The sequence below is a fragment of the Humulus lupulus genome, chromosome 8, assembly GCF_963169125.1.
Source record: "Humulus lupulus chromosome 8, drHumLupu1.1, whole genome shotgun sequence".
Classification (NCBI taxonomy): Eukaryota; Viridiplantae; Streptophyta; class Magnoliopsida; order Rosales; family Cannabaceae; genus Humulus; species Humulus lupulus.
This window is the reverse complement of record NC_084800.1, coordinates 106,237,980-106,254,051: the sequence shown is the minus strand read 5'-3', so window position 1 is coordinate 106,254,051 and position 16,072 is coordinate 106,237,980. Positions and strand designations below refer to the sequence as shown.

The 16,072-nt window shown below is 36.5% G+C and overlaps 1 protein-coding gene across 1 annotated transcript; it reads left to right on the top strand.

Annotated features, from left to right (window-relative positions):
- The first annotated feature begins 2,324 nt into the window (after nt 1–2,324).
- Nucleotides 2,325–7,693, top strand: LOC133798271 (NF-X1-type zinc finger protein NFXL2). Its single transcript, XM_062236512.1, has 13 exons — nt 2,325–3,556; nt 3,675–3,788; nt 3,864–3,919; nt 4,432–4,498; nt 4,738–4,830; nt 5,246–5,331; nt 5,414–5,576; nt 5,707–5,847; nt 5,962–6,152; nt 6,361–6,442; nt 6,565–6,771; nt 7,000–7,089; nt 7,183–7,693. Exons 1-13 carry the CDS (start codon nt 2,405–2,407, stop codon nt 7,339–7,341), a joined length of 2,601 nt encoding a protein of 866 aa, XP_062092496.1. The 5' UTR covers nt 2,325–2,404; the 3' UTR covers nt 7,342–7,693.
- Nucleotides 7,694–16,072: the final 8,379 nt, after the last annotated feature.

Below are 16,072 nucleotides of genomic sequence, written 5' to 3'. Positions count from 1 at the left end.
AGGTGTGTTCTTTCTCTTTTGGCAATAGGAAGAATTTATATAATTACTTGATACAAGCAACATGCAATGCACATTTGATTAATTTGATTTATAGAATCTATTAATTATATTTATTAAATTTTTATCAATGTCATATAAATTTCAAATAAATAAACAATATTATATATGAAAGAATGACGTAAACATATTAAATAAAAAATTGAACCAAAACATTGTTTATAATTTTTTATATATATAAAATATGATAACATTTTTAAACATGTAATTTTTTTAATAAAAATTAAGAGTATGTATTATATATTATTATAATGATTTTTTATAATATTTAAATTTATATTAATATAAGTAATAAATATCTAGTCTTGTATTAAATATTATTATAACAAGGGATATTGACGGTGATAATACTCAATTTGTTTTCAAAAGTTACACTTTAATACCCAATTTTTTTTTGCGGTAATAATGCATCAATCTATAATTTTTGTGCAAAAGTTAGTACTCACCGTTAAATGTCCATTAAGTATCCACATGAAACATTTTTATTAGTCTAATTGACGACGTTAATACTATAATCTTTTCAAAAGTTACACTTTCATACCCAATTTTTTTTTTTTGCTGTAATACTTAAATTTACAATTTTGGTGCAACCATTAGTACTCACTATTAACTACATGTTAAGTATACACGTGGAATATATGGATTTTTGGATGATTTTAAACTAAATTATTTAAATATTATAAAAATTATTTTAAAATTTAACTAATTAATGATATGGATTTTTGGATGATTTTGAGTTTTAATTTTAATTTGTGTTGTTTCGAATTTGCAAATTTTAGTTTTATTAATTAGTTTCTAATAATCTTTTTTATTTTTTTAAAATTTAAAATGGTTTTTACAGTATTTAAAGAATTTAGGGATATTAACGGCGATAATACTCAAATCATGTATAAAGTTATACTTTAATACCTAAATTTACGAGTATAAAAATGTGTCACATGGATACTTAATGAGCAGTTAACGGTGAGTACTAAGGTGCACCAAAATTGTAGATTATGTATTATTACTGCAAAAAAAAATTTGGGTATTAAAGTGTAACTTTTAAAAAAAAATTCGGTATTATCACCGCCAATATTTCTTATAATAATAATATTTTATAATATTTGAATTCATATTAATATAATTAGTGAACAATTAGGATTATATATTATTATGATAATATTTTATAAAATTTAAATTTATATTAATATAATTATTAAGTATATAGTCTTATATATTATTATAATAATATTATTTTATAACATTTGAATTTGAATTTATATTAATATAATTATTATATATGTAATATTATATTGAATATTAATATTTTATAATATTTAAATTTATATTAATATAATTAATAAATATATATTTTTACTTAGTTTTAATAGTATATTCAGTAAATATTTAGAATATTTCAACTAATAATTTTATTTATCTACACAATTTTTATCTATACACTTCTTTTTATACTAGATATAAGCAACGTGCAATATGCACGTTTGTTTAGTTTTATTTATAGAATTTATTAATTATTTTTATTAAATTTATATTAATGTCATATAAATTTTAAATAAATATGATATTTTAATTAAATAATTTATTTATTTTTGTTTAAGTTTATGTTTGTTCTAGTTTTTAATTTCGGAGTGACAACAATATATTATATATTATATGTTTAATGTAATATTAAATATTATACGTGAATTTTAAATTTAAATTTCTTACTAGTTTTTTTTTTAAAAATTTGTTGCTAATTGATAATAAATTATATTATATGTTTAATATGAAATTATTCTAATTTTAAATAATTATCATTATAAAATATCTAAAAATATTCTATTTTAATTTGTTTAATTATTTATTATTTATAAATAATCATCATTATAAAATATTTCCAAAATATTCTATTTTGATTTGTTTAATTATTTATTATATTTAAATAATAATTATTATAAAATTTCTCAAAAATATCTTATTTTAATTTTATTAATTATTTATTTTATTTAAATTTAAGTATTTACAAACTACCATTAAATATAAAATTATTCTATTAAAGTTAAATTAAAAATAAATAAAAAATCATTAAAATAAAAAATTTCAGTCCCTACACACTTATTATAAGAGAGAGAGGAGATGTTGATTGTATAACTTTCCTAATAAATTATACTGTATTTGGGAAATTAGTTAAAAATTGTATCTTTTCATCTATTTTAGTAAATGTTTTTATTTAGAAAAGATATAAATACAAGTTAAAAAAAAATTATAAATATGTGTAGAGTATGGTTCCAATAATTTCTTTGTTCAAGGGCCTACCCCCGACGTGAAGGAAGCCTTCTCCAACTACGCTGGCTCCCCTGAGGCCCGCATGATGCCTGATCAGCTCCGCCGCTCCATGGCCGAGCCACCTCTTTCAGACTCCGATGCAGATTCCGATAATGGCCAACCCGGATGCGAACACAGCCGCCGCCACGCTGACCTTTCCGATTCAATTTTCAGATCGTACTTTGAGTTCACTGGCCGATCACTCACCACCCCCGCCGACCTCTCCAAGATTCAATCCTTTCTCACTTCCTCCTCTTCCGGTGCTCTTTCATGCTTAATATGCCTCGAACGCATCAGACCCTCCGATCCCACTTGGTCCTGTAATTCCCTCTGCTTCGCTGTCTTCCACCTCTTCTGTATCCAGAGCTGGGCGCGCCAGTCCTCCGACTTGGCCGCCCTGCGCGCCTCCACGCGCCTTCCCATCACAGCGAATAGGGCTGCCGAAGTTTCGGTCTGGAACTGTCCCAAATGTAGGTTCGAATACACCCAATCTCAAATCCCTAAGACTTACTTTTGTTTCTGTGGGAAATTGGAAAACCCGCCTAGTGATGACCCTTGGGTTTTGCCTCATTCATGTGGCGAGGTCTGTGATAGGAGTTTAATGCACGATTGCGGCCATCGTTGCTTGCTTTTGTGCCACCCGGGTCCTTGCCCCTCTTGCCCAAAACTTGTGAGAAGTCGTTGCTTTTGCGGTTCCGTTGAAGATGTTAGGAGATGTGGTTTTAAGAACTTTTCATGTAATAAAGTGTGTTCGAAGTTATTGGATTGCGGAGACCATCCGTGCTCGGACATTTGCCATGACGGGCCATGCCGGCCGTGCAAAGTTCGGGGTGTATACTGGTGTCAATGTGGAAAGAAAGAAGAGGAGAGGGAGTGTTGTGATCGGGTGAATTTTCGGTGCGAAAATCCGTGTAATGAGATGCTTAGTTGCCGGAGACATGTCTGTAGTAAAGGGTGTCATTCAGGGGAATGCGGTCCTTGCCCACTTCAAGGGAAGAGGACGTGCCCATGTGGGAAGAGAATCCATGAAGGAATGTCTTGCGATGTTGCAGTACCATTGTGCGGTTCCACTTGTGATAAGGTGCTTACTTGTGGGTACCATAGATGCCCGGAGCGATGCCATCGAGGTCCGTGCATCGAAACTTGTAGAATAGTTGTCATTAAGTTATGCCGGTGTGGCAGCTTAAAGAAAGAGGTACAGAGTATTTGTTGAATATATTGTTTTGTACTTGAGGTGTCTTTTGATTTTAATTCAATGTTTTCTGTTCGCTTACGAGTTCAGTGAATTTAAGTTTTTGTGGAATCTAGAACAGGTTCCTTGCTATCAAGATATGGCATGTGAGAGGAAATGTCAGAAATTAAGAGACTGTGGGCGCCATGCTTGCAGGCGCCGTTGCTGTGATGGGGATTGTCCACCATGCTCAGAGGTTTGTGTTTGTTTCTTGGCCATTTTAGTTAAGGTCAGTGAATTGTTGGCTTCCATTAACTTTTTTAAATTTTAGATATGTGGCAGAAAGCTTCGATGTAAGAACCACAAATGCCAGTCTCCATGTCATAGGTGAGTCCAGTTATTTCAAGTGTTTTGTATGCAAGATGATGGTCCATAGGCAAATAGGTAACGAGTATATTATTCATGGATACTGCCCAGCAGTATTACTCTTTTCTTCGAACTAGCTATGCAACCCCATTTTGTTGCATTCAAAGTCTCTTTCTTGGCTTCCTTAGCTAAGTTAAACTTTCAATCTTTGCTGTCTAGTTTTATCTGCCACTTATTATTTTTATTTTGTTACGAACTAAATATATAGATGAGGATATATATATTTCATGAATGTTTTACAAAGAACTCTGGGTTTTTTGTAAAAACATATGAAATGTGTATTGCTCAGCTGACCTGACATTGCTAACATGAACTGATATAGTGAAAGATGAAGTTTCGTTATCCTACATTATTATTCTTTAATTTCTATTTTGTTGTTATCAATTGAGGGATATTTATATGAGTTATGTTGGGATTGCAAAAATTGATCTTTTTGGCTGCAAGGTATGACTTGTACTGTTTTATTCTTGCAGAGGTCCTTGTGCTCCGTGCCCTGTAATGGTGACAATATCATGCGCATGTGGTGAAACGCACTTTGAGGTGTGATTTTGTTATTATATTGCCTTTTTATGAAGTAAAATTGCTATTAAACTAGTGTCTCATTAGGTGACACCAAATGGTGTGTCCTATAATTCTTGTCACACCTGGAGAAACAGTGAATCTTGTGATGGTCCTGCTTTTTGTGATTTATCAGGAATATCTGCTCTTGCAGACTATTTTGTTTATATGTTCAACTTAAAATTGATTTGCTAAATTTCTAGTTTTGGATCTTATTTTAGGTTCCTTGTGGTACTGAGATGGATCAAAAGCCTCCTAGGTGTCCTAAGCGATGCTCTATTATGCCTTTATGCAGGCATGCAACAAAAGTTAAGGTACTATTGGTAGTTTTCTGAATCTGATGTTCTCACAAAGATCATTTTTTTATCTTTTGGATTAGACATTGTTTCATATGTATGTATATATATCATTTAACCTCACTTCATGAAGCTGTTTGGGTGAGCTTACATTACCTTGATAATTTATGATTTTTTTTTCTCGTTTTAGGTCACATATATGCTTTGTTTTTTTCCAACATAAAGTGCGGTTATTAGCACTCAGTCATAGTTTTAAATTACACGAGTTTTTAGGCAAACATTAGTTGCTATTTATGTTGATATGTTTTAACTATCTTGGTAATTTGTTTAAATTAGTAAGAAATTTTGCTATTCACAAAGATGAGAAGAATGCTATTCTTATTTGCCAGTTCATCTTATCTTTTGTGGGTGAAAATTTTGCTTACTTTTCCAGCCTCATAAATGCCATTATGGAGCTTGCCCTCCATGCAGGCTGCTTTGTGAAGAGGAATATCCATGTGGTCATATGTGCAAGCTAAGGTATCTTATTTCATGTTCAGTTACGGATTCTGTATTTCCTTGTGTAACACTTTTAACCACTTCTTTTCTTTTGCACGTTTAGGTGTCATGGACCTAAACCTCCTCCTAATCCGGAATTTACATTGAAACCAAGGAAAAAGAAGCATGTTCATCAGAGTGAATGTACCCCTGGTTCTTCATGCCCTCCTTGTCCAGAACTTGTGTGGAGATCATGTGTAGGCCAACATATTGGAGCTGATAGGATGGTTGGTTTATGCATGGAATATATGAACATGTCATGTAACATTTATCTTGTCATCAATAAGGCAACTTGTATCATTTTAGCTTTGATTACTACTTTCGAAATCTTGTTTCTTTTTGTGCTCCTCTTTTCAGGTGGTATGCTCAAATAAAATGCAGTTTTCCTGTGAAAACTTGTGTGGAAATTTTCTACCTTGTGGTAATCATTATTGCACAAACACTTGCCATTCCCTGAAGATTCAACCTTGTGAAGAGTGTAATCTTTCTTGTGAGAAGGTATGAAACTTCCTTCCTGTGTTTAATTTACTTGTATGTTGAATATGTTTGCTGAGCATAACTAGGTTGCCTATCTGTTCCTTGTCGTGAATTTCATTTATTTACTGGTTTCAGGAGAGGGCGCCTTTATGTTCACATCTGTGTTCCTTACCATGTCATCCTGGGGACTGTCCCCCATGCAAGGCTCTTGTTAAAAGATCATGTCATTGTGGTTCAATGGTCCATGTTTTCGAGTGCAAGTATTACAACAGCTTGTCCGAGAAAGTGCAAATGGCTGCTCGCTCCTGTGGTGGGCCTTGCCACAGGTAATCCAAATATATGCACTCTTGTTTGTTTTCAGTTCATAACAGCTGTCTATTTTCTTAAATAAACAACATTTCTTAACACAATACAAGAATTGACCTGTAATGAGATCTTTGCTCTGCATATGATTGTATTATTACCTTAGTTATTTTCTTCTGTATTGAGATACAAGAATGAAAATGTGGCTTAGAAGTAGTGCTGTTTGTGCAGAAAATTGCCAAATTGTACGCATTTATGCCCTGAGACTTGTCATCCTGGACAATGCCCCTCCCCTGAGAAATGCTCCAAAAAGGTAATAATTATATTACTGGATAGATAACTTTGTAGCTAGATTAGATATGCATATGCCATTTTTGGTTTTATGTTCTCATAATGTTCATTTATCAAATTTGTTTCTTTTTTTGTTGTTGCAAGGTTACTGTTCGTTGTAGATGTCAGACCTTGAAAAAGGAGTGGTTATGTTATGACGTTCAAGCAACCCATCGCCATGCTGGTTATGATCCCAAAGACATTGCTAAAAATCAATATGGACTTGGACTACTTCCCTGTAATTCTGATTGCAAAATGAAACTACAGGCAATTGATTCAGAGTTGCAGTTGCGCAAATCTAAAGCTGTGGAGGTAATTTGCTGGTCATATATGATCCTTATTTGTCTCATCTTTTTGCTTGCACAGCCATTATGCTAATAGATTTCACGATTTTAGACAACAAACCAACACATTAAAAAATGACAACTTCAAAAATAATTGGTGTGATCAGTTTACAGTTTCTACCAAATACTTGCCCAAGTAAACTGCATAATAGATTAAATTTGTCAAGATAAACCTAATGCATACCTATTCTAATAGGTAAAGGAACCCGACACTGAAAAGCATGTCCCGAAACGTAAAAGAAGGCGGGAACGAGTACACGAAATAAAGCAAGCCTCAAGACTTCAAGTAAGTTGCTTTCTTTATTAGAAGTAGGAAGTGAAAATTCTCATTGTTCTTTTTGTCAGTGCTCACTAACAATAAATTGTTCTTTCTGAGCAGAAAGTAGCGGCCACAATAAAGAGGCTTCTTCTATTTGCAATTCTTGGGATGGCTTTGATTGCCGCACTATACTGTGGCTACAAGGGCCTCCCATGGCTCAACGATTGGATGAACGAGATTGATGATCAAAGACTAAGAAGAAGGCACCAGCGGATCTAATTGGCCTAGGTATATCTTCACGAGGCTTGCACTATACTTGTGTCAGTATAAATAACTCACAATATTTATATATATTATATATAAATATACATATTCTTTTTCCTGGAGAGAAGAAAATTCTCTCTTGGCAAATGGATTCTTTGGACAACTAGATAAATAAAAAAGTGAAGATTTTTTGTATCCTCTTTAAACTATTCATTAATTTAACTTGTGTATATATACATCGGAATGGAATGTGGCATGACATATTCTTTCTTTGTAATGTATAATGATTGTGAGTTTAATAATTGTGTTGCTGGGAAAAACTTTATATGATTGTGAAGCAGTGTTGCCATGAAGAAATGTTGTTTTTTTGAGTCATATTTACTTTAGAAACAAAACATTTTGATTGATGACATCTTTAAATAATATTATTAGAATGGAAAGAGACTCATCGAAGAAACTTTTATTTGGCCAACAAATTTCTTTTTCGAAAGTCATGGCGTGGTATTTGGTGGGCTTGTAAAGACTTGTAGACTTGGTTCGCTTAAACTCGACGGCGCCGTCTCATCTCAACCCTCAACTTGTGATTGACCCAGATTTAAACTGCTTCCTTTCTTTCTCATAATTACTTGAATAAATTTGTCTTTATTTGTGCTATCCAATTTAATTAGGTTTCTTGGTAACCACCCTCTTAAAATTTGAGATTTTCATATCTTATCTATTATATTAAACATGCTGGTTGGTTCTGATTTTTTGTTTCATTCTTTTTTTTAAGAAAAAAAAAGGTCCAATTTGTCAAACTTTTCATGCACAACACAATCGTCCATCTTGGTTTTCAACTATACCAACTCCTCCACCTCTCTTTCTTTGTGTTAGTTTATTTTAGTGCTCTTCTTTACCTATTTTCTTAGCTTGTGTTTTGTGATGACTTGTTGAACAGTGAACTAGTCAGTCGAGAATTTTCAGAATTCCTTAGATGATTCTACTCCCCTAAAGCATAAAGATATAAAAGAATTTCCAAGTAACCCAAAATTTTCTTAGCTATCATTATTCAAAATAGGAATAGCCAATAATAATGTCCCAAATGAAGGAAGCATTCATATAATTATATGTTAGGTATGGTTAAACTAAACTTGAATTATTCTAAGCATTATATTTCATGTTTGACATTTCTTGGTCTTGTTAGTCAACCCAAATTGGTTTTGAGGGTTTTAAAATTTTCTCTTAGTGAAAATAACCATCTCTTCTTACAACATCTTTCATTTTCACCATCAACAAAAAGGGTAGAGTCGTTACATAAATTCAGTCGGACCTGCATTAATAGCCAACTCTTCCATTTTGTGAATTGAAATGAATAAAGTTTTTTTTTAAGTCATACTTTTTTCTAGGGGAATTTTAAAAGTCATACTTGGAATTTGAACATTCACCTAAACAAAGTATGAACCAAACACTTTTAATAAATATTGAAATTGAAAAATGAAGGCGGGGGACACTGGCCACCGCCCTTCAACTCATAACATTCATTGAAGAAAACCCCACACTTCCTCCCCCAACAAGATTTAATGCCCCTAAATTCATACAATATTAATTGGTTTAGGGATGTAAACAGGGTATTATCGGGTACCCATTTAATAAAAATGTTTAATTTTTTTTATAAAATTGATCAAATAAATTAAAATAATTAATACCTTTTAATATAAAATAATTAAAATGCAATAAATTATACCATTAATAAATATATATTTTTATATAAATTATTATATTATATATTTCTAATAATCTTTATATTAAAAATATAAATTACAATATAAATGGGACAAATTCTGGACAAAAATCATGTTCCCCGCCCTCGCCCCATTAGGAGTGGGTCCCCACAGAGACCCTTCCCAGCGGATTAAATTGACATCCCTAAATTGGTTCTACTATACAATGCCCAGTACAAACATAAATATTTTGCAACCAATATTTTAAAGGAAATACATTTCAATAGTTACTCATCTTACTTTATTTTAAGTACCGTTTGTTTATGGTTTTATTTTTTTCTTAGTATTATTAGGGGCTATTTTTTTAGTTTTCAGAAAAATATTAAAATTAATGCTCTATTTTTCAATTCAATTAAAAATAATATCTAAACTTGTTTTTGTTTTTTTTTTAAAATAATAATTAAATAAAAAGTAAATGTCTTCAGCTTTAGTACCTACTATATTTAAAATATATTTTTATAACTTTTATTATTTATAAAAAATCAATATTTTTTAAAATGACAATTAAATAGCAAAAAATTATTTTTAATTTTTAAAACCTTTAAAAAAAGAATACTTGGCGTGAAGTAGAAATGATTTTTTTCCTTCTTTTTTTATAATTTTAATTTTTTATTTATTTGTTAAATTTTTTTAAATAAGTATTTCTATTAATAATAAAAATTCTAAAATTAAACTTAAATATATTAAAATGTTTAATTTAAGGTTCTTAAGGTATTTAAAAAAAATATGTGGGATTATATTCACACCCAAAAGTTTATAAAGACATTCTATTTATTTTTAAAAAAATTGGGTAGATACTCATTTGGTATCCTACATTTTAACAAAGTACAGCTTTGGTACCTTATGTTCATGATAATAATCATTAAGTATCCTGTAATTAGAAAAAATTGGTATAAAATTGTATCATGTATTCTTGATAATAGTCATTGGACACCTTATCATTTGAAAATCAATATAAAATGGTACATTATTATTCATGAGGATATACCCATTTGGTACCCTACGATTTCATCTCAAGGTATCATTTTATTCCGATTTTACAAATTAAGGGTACCATATTAATATTATTTATAATAAAGGGTAACAAATTGGTAAATTTCCTAAAAAGTAAAATAAAATTTGCAAAAATTATTAATGCTTTTTTTCTTCTTTGTCGTATTCTAAAGTATATATATAATTAATATACATCTTTTAAATCTTAAAAAAAAAAAAAAACTTGGGTCTAACTTAGGTGATTGGGTATGTGAGTATGTGGTAAGAAGGCAGGGTTAAAGTCCTCACTACATAAAAAAAACAAAATAATAATAATGAGAAAATGTAAAAGTAAAAACTAAGAAATAAAATATATTTATATATATTATTGTTGACTGCATTTTTCGCTATTAACTAAATCTGAGAGTATAAAGAAAATAATATAAAAAAACACAAGGGTTTTTACGTAGTTCAAGCTATAAAAGAGCCCTAGTCCACAAGTCTATAGTATTTAGTGATCTTGAAGCTTGTTTTAGCAAGCTTCAATGGTGGTTCTCAGGTAGCGTATATATTGCACTGAGTTACAGAGTTTCTCTCTCTAAAAATTCGAACCCCCTACAATGAGATACCCTAGCCCAATTTATAGAGGATGGGGTCATTAATGTTAATCACTAATCATTAATACATGATTCCCCCATCCTGGGGTATTAATGTTGAGTTAATACAAAAAAATGGCTGCACTAAAACAAAGACTACGACCCACATGGATTCTACGGGGCCCATTGTAGAAAGTCACGCACCACTTTATGAGGAACATATCTGTGACTGTCAGGTGCGATGCACGTTTTCCCACGTCAGGTAGCATTGTGGGAAATGTCGATTGTCGAGTGTACGAACTCGAGGCCCACCAAAAGTTGTCATATGATTTTTTGGTGGCCCATGCCCACAGTGACTGACACCTGGCAACCACTTCGGGGCCGAGGACTAGAGTCATAAACCTAGAAAGTGGGCAAGTAAGGAGAACTTCTCGGGACGTAGTCTCATATGGAGAAATCCCCACCTCGAGAACAAATCTCGAGATGTGGCCTCGCTCGGAGACATCCTCTCCTCGAAGACAGACCTCAGGCGTAGCCTCACTCGAAGACACCTACGTCTTGGTTGGACTGGACTTCCAAGAGGAGCTCACACTCCGAGAACTTCATAACTTGTCGTTAATTACTCCTAATTTCCATGTGTCGGATGGCGAAAACATAGACAACATTTGCCCCCTAAGTCTTCACTCGTCCTCAGACAATGGAGACTTAGACTGAGGAGTAATTCGAAAAGGTCTTTGGAGGGAGATGCTTGGGCTTCCTGACTTCACTTTGAAAAGTCATGCCACATGTTGGCTCCCCATTGCTGGGCCCATCAATCCACGCAATTAATGAGGATTCTATTACACTACTCAAAATGTCTACTCTGTACCCTAGGTGTCCCTTTCGCTCCATATCCAAGGCATCCTTTTCCAAAGCTAATGATCATGATCCGTGCCTTTTAGATTTTGACTGTTGGATTGTTCTCGAGTACCTATGTCTTAGTTAATCAAACGATCGGGGTGAGATTGCTTCCACCCCAACTTCTTGCGAGTATAAAAACTCGATAACCTCCTCTTAGCAAGCACTATTACCATTAGAAATTCAAAAACTCCAAAACTCTCTCTTCTCTCTCAAGCCTCCCAATCCTTTAACTGTTCCTGAGATTCTTCTGCGATTCTGGAAGGTTGGCGAGAATCGTCATATTTATGGGCGAACGACAAGCAATTCCTTAGCGTTCGAACTCGTTTTAGCACTTATCAACACTATATCTCGAGTAAGTATTTACTGGTTTTATGTTTTCGTTGAGCTTAATTTGGGAGTTTAGATGCATTCTTAGGAACGAGCTTTTTGTGGTATTTGATGGGTTGTTTTGACCTTTTGTAGGTATTTTTAGGCACATTTAGGTGTTAGAAGTGGTCAAAATGACTTATTGCACACCTTAGGCAATTTTCGTCTTTTTGGACATTCGACCGGAATCTGGAAAATTCCAAGATTCTGACCTTCTGTAGGCCTTTTTAGGCACATTTCGGTGTTAGAAGTGGTCAAAATGACTTACTGCACACCTTAGGCAACTTTCGTCTTTCTGGACATTCAATCGAAATCTGGAAAATTCCCAGATTTCGACAGTGTTCATAATTTTCGGTGGTGTTCTCCAGTGCCGATTCTTTGGCCGTGAGGACACCCCTCGTCCTTACAATTTCTTCTCTCTTCTCCTAGAGCAGTTGTCTTAGGGATTCTCGTTTTGACCCATCTTTCTTCGAGGCAAGGCGCTAACTGCTTGGTTTGTTGTTTTAGATGTCCGATGAGCTCCGCCAACTACACACACAAGGGTTCTGCGCCTTCGATGCTGAAATCTTACACATTGCTTAAGAAGCTGGGCAACACCCCAAGAAGGGGAAACAAGTGGCTGGTAGCAGTCAAGCCCTCGTAGTACGAGAGGACCCCCGCCCCGATGGCAACAAGACCCCTCCGAGCTTGCTTCTCGGAGGAAGAAGCCAATGTAGGTCCGATACCGATGGACAAACCCTACACTGTTGGGGAGTTCAAGGCGGAGGCCATCCCCAACAAGCTCTGACACCGAGGTTCCTTGGAGAAGATTCTCACCCACTATGAGGTGGATACCCGTGAGATGCTGGTGCACTTGTCTCAGGAGGATGAGAGGGCGCACAATATCATCCATGGGCTCGGGCCCTAAAGTGCTTCTCATCTCCAGGCTGGTGCAACCCTACCACTAGACCAGTACTATGTCGACTTCTTCAAGTTCGCCAACATAGCCCCTTTCCAGCTATCCCTGAATGGATATCAGGTGCTGGTTGGGATTTACATTCTGTATAAGAGACAGAACTGGCCTACACCTTCCCCGGGTGAGATACTGTATATCTATAGCTTTTGGTAGTGCCTGAAGAAGGGGGATCAGGATGGGTACAACACCCTGATGAAGCACATGATCCTGGGGAAATGATACAAGGCTCCTAGTGGCAATGAGAATCACGCTCAGGACTACAAGGATCACTTCTTCTGGGCGAATAGTTTCTCGATGAGGACCAATCCCACCTTACTCCTAGACTTCGCTAGAGTTGGTAAGCATTTTTGTCCTCGCATAGTTTCGTCTAATAGTTTCCCACTCATAATTGATCCTTAAAATGTCTCATTTCAGGTCACTATCACCGTACACCTTTCGTTTACTCCTTCGACGAAAGTTTTAAGGCGATGAACACTATTCGCAACGAGGAGTTGGATCTCTCCTTCCACGTTACTGATGTCCACCTTCGACAGTATGTGCTACTGCGGGAGGGGAAAAGTATAAGCCCGGTGGTCCTTACCAGATTCTGGGACTTGAAGCAATCATGCCACAAGGCGAGGCTCCATAAGGACTATATGGCGGCTAAGGCACAATTTATACACATGCAACACCTTTGTGAGGAGAATACAGAGAGCGTCCTCAGCATCAAGGTCGCCGCAGAGGCAAAGGAAGATGAAGAGCTTGAGGCAGAGCTTAAGGCAGGGATCGGGCCATCTTCCATTCCCCAAGGTAAATCCCCTATTTTTCTCCATTATTCTAAGCATGTAGGGGAGGGAACTAGCCTCGACCATTCTTTATTTTCGCCATCACTCCATGAGCGAGGGAAAATCTCGAGATGTCGCTGGTCCGAGGAGAAGTACCAAGACTATCAAGACATCATCGACGTATTCCTCTACCATCCAAGGAGGAAGAGACACCCCCAAGGTTCCGTGTCTCTTGGCGAGATGTCAACCACGTATGCCACTTGGTTATGTCAATATAAGACCAATCTGACGAAGGAGATGGGTCAGCTCATCCACGAATTCGCCCATTCCGTCCTCCACTCCGAGGAGCCTGATCGCGGTGGGGCTCCCGAGGAGATTTATACTTAGTCTTGCATGACTTTTTACTTATTTTTGTTGTTTTCCTTCCCTTCCAAGGGTCTAACAAGTTTGTTTCCTTTGTGCAAAAATCATGGGCCTGTCCGAATTGGTCAGGTCGAAGTGTCAGAGGGTGTTGGGACCCTCTCAGATAGCTCTCTTGGAGGCATCAATCATGGCGATCACGCCCCGACTGCTGCAGCTCTAGCCTCGGTGGACCCAACTACCCCTATAGTTGCTCCACCAGTCCTTACCTCTGAGGATGGTGGCTCCAGGTGAGGTCATTGACCTCGAGGTCTCCTCCCCTCAAGATGGGGAATCCTCTAGGAAGGGTAAGGAAACCCCTTCTAAGGTGCCTGATTCCCCTCCGGTTAAGGTACCTCGATTGATAGTACTCCTGGAACACTATGATGGTGAAGACTTCGAGAAGCATAAGCGGGTTGTTGAATACTAAAATGCCCGTATCAACGAGGGTGGTGAGGAATTCAAATTTCTTGCTGAGTTCTTGCGTGAGGATCGGCCGGAAGGTCTTGTTGCCCCTGCTAACCGCGAGGAGTTGGAGCCTCTCCTTGCGGGGAGAGTAGGATAGAAGGCTGCTCTGCTCACCACGAAGCTTATCCAAGGGATAGCGGGGTCCCTGTGCGAGTTACCTTCTCGCAACCTCGCCCATTATGGTAGCGACAATGAGGATTCGCTGGTAGCCACCAGCCACCATTCCTCTGTAAGGGTAAGTCTTCAAATATTTACCTCAACTCATTATCTATTTTTTCATCTTTTTACTGATCTGATATTCTGATTTGGAACAGACTGGGACTCTCAATCAATGGCTCAGAGACATCGTACTAATGCAGTCCTATGAGATGATGCAGCCTCGGGAACAGCTAGCGCGGTTCCAGGAAGCTACGGTCTCTTTGAAGGAGCACTCGCAACTCCAGAAGGAAGTGGAGGACAGGGGGGTCGTGTCCTTGAAGAGGAGAGTTTAGTGGCCACCGAGCGGTCAAAGCTGTCCATTCTAGAGGACACTTCCTCTAAGTTGTTGGAGGACACCGTGAGTCGCACCCAGATCGTGGAGAAGGAGTTGACCAAGGCTCAAGAGGAGCTCTGGTTGAGCCGGGTAGAGTCCTTGGACTGTGCCGAGGAGCTGACTAAGGCTCTCGTGGAGCTCTGGCTGAGCCCAGTGGAGTCTTTGGTCCGCGCCAAGGAGCTGATCAAGGCCAAGGAGGACGTTGCATGGGCTACTGCTCGAGCTGAGCTTGCCGCCAAAGAGTTCAAAGACCTCCATCATCGAGCAGAAGAATTAGAGAAGGATCTCGACGTGATTGCTAATGATACACTTTTTGATGCGTGGCAGAGCAATAGAGGTATGGATCTCTCATTCACCGAGGAGCCCAACATGAGGACAATGCTCGAGGCACACCTTGAGGCGGAGGAGGCTAGGGCAGCCTAGGAGATGGAAGCTTTGGAGGCGGGTTGCATTCCCAAAGACGACCCTGTGATCGAGCTGGTGGCAGAGGTGCTTTCGGTCCAAGGGCCCCAATAAATTTGTCCTGTTTTATACAATTTTAACTAAGTAGGCATGCGTGCCATAGTTTATTGGGGTGTAAACAATCAACGCTTGAACCCCCCGAGCATTTTTGTAACTATTTTTCCATTTAACTTATGCAGCTTGCACTACTTTATTGCCATGATTGCTCTATTGTTATCGAATTAACATTTAATAAATAGGCAACATGGACTTTGCTAATCCAACTCAACGTAACATAACTCATAAGAGTCTTAAGTCGTTAACCTAGGTCTTGTGCTCGAGTCTTGAAGACTCGAGTCTTCATCGACTTATCTTAGTACTTAGGCAACTTTTAGGCATTTAGCGTTGCTCTATAGGCTCATAGTCCTCGAGAGATACTTTAATGCGAAATCAAGTGACACTTGACGTGGCCCTATGTCCCTGAGTTCCAACAGCCCAGGACGGGATCAGCCTGTGATACTTAGAGCTTGAGGATCTTCATGTTAGTGTCTAGATACTTACGCATTTAGTATTTCTTCTTAGGCTCGCGGTCC

What these genes read in the sequence shown, in the direction of transcription:
- LOC133798271 (XM_062236512.1), top strand. Translation starts at nt 2,405, where the DNA reads ATGATGCCTGATCAGCTCCGCCGCTCCATGGCCGAGCCACCTCTTTCA. An exon ending in GGCATGCAACAAAAGTTAAG is followed by an intron (nt 4,831 to 5,245) that starts GTACTATTGGTA and finishes TTACTTTTCCAG; the next exon opens with CCTCATAAATGCCATTATGG. An exon ending in GCAAATCTAAAGCTGTGGAG is followed by an intron (nt 6,772 to 6,999) that starts GTAATTTGCTGG and finishes CTATTCTAATAG; the next exon opens with GTAAAGGAACCCGACACTGA.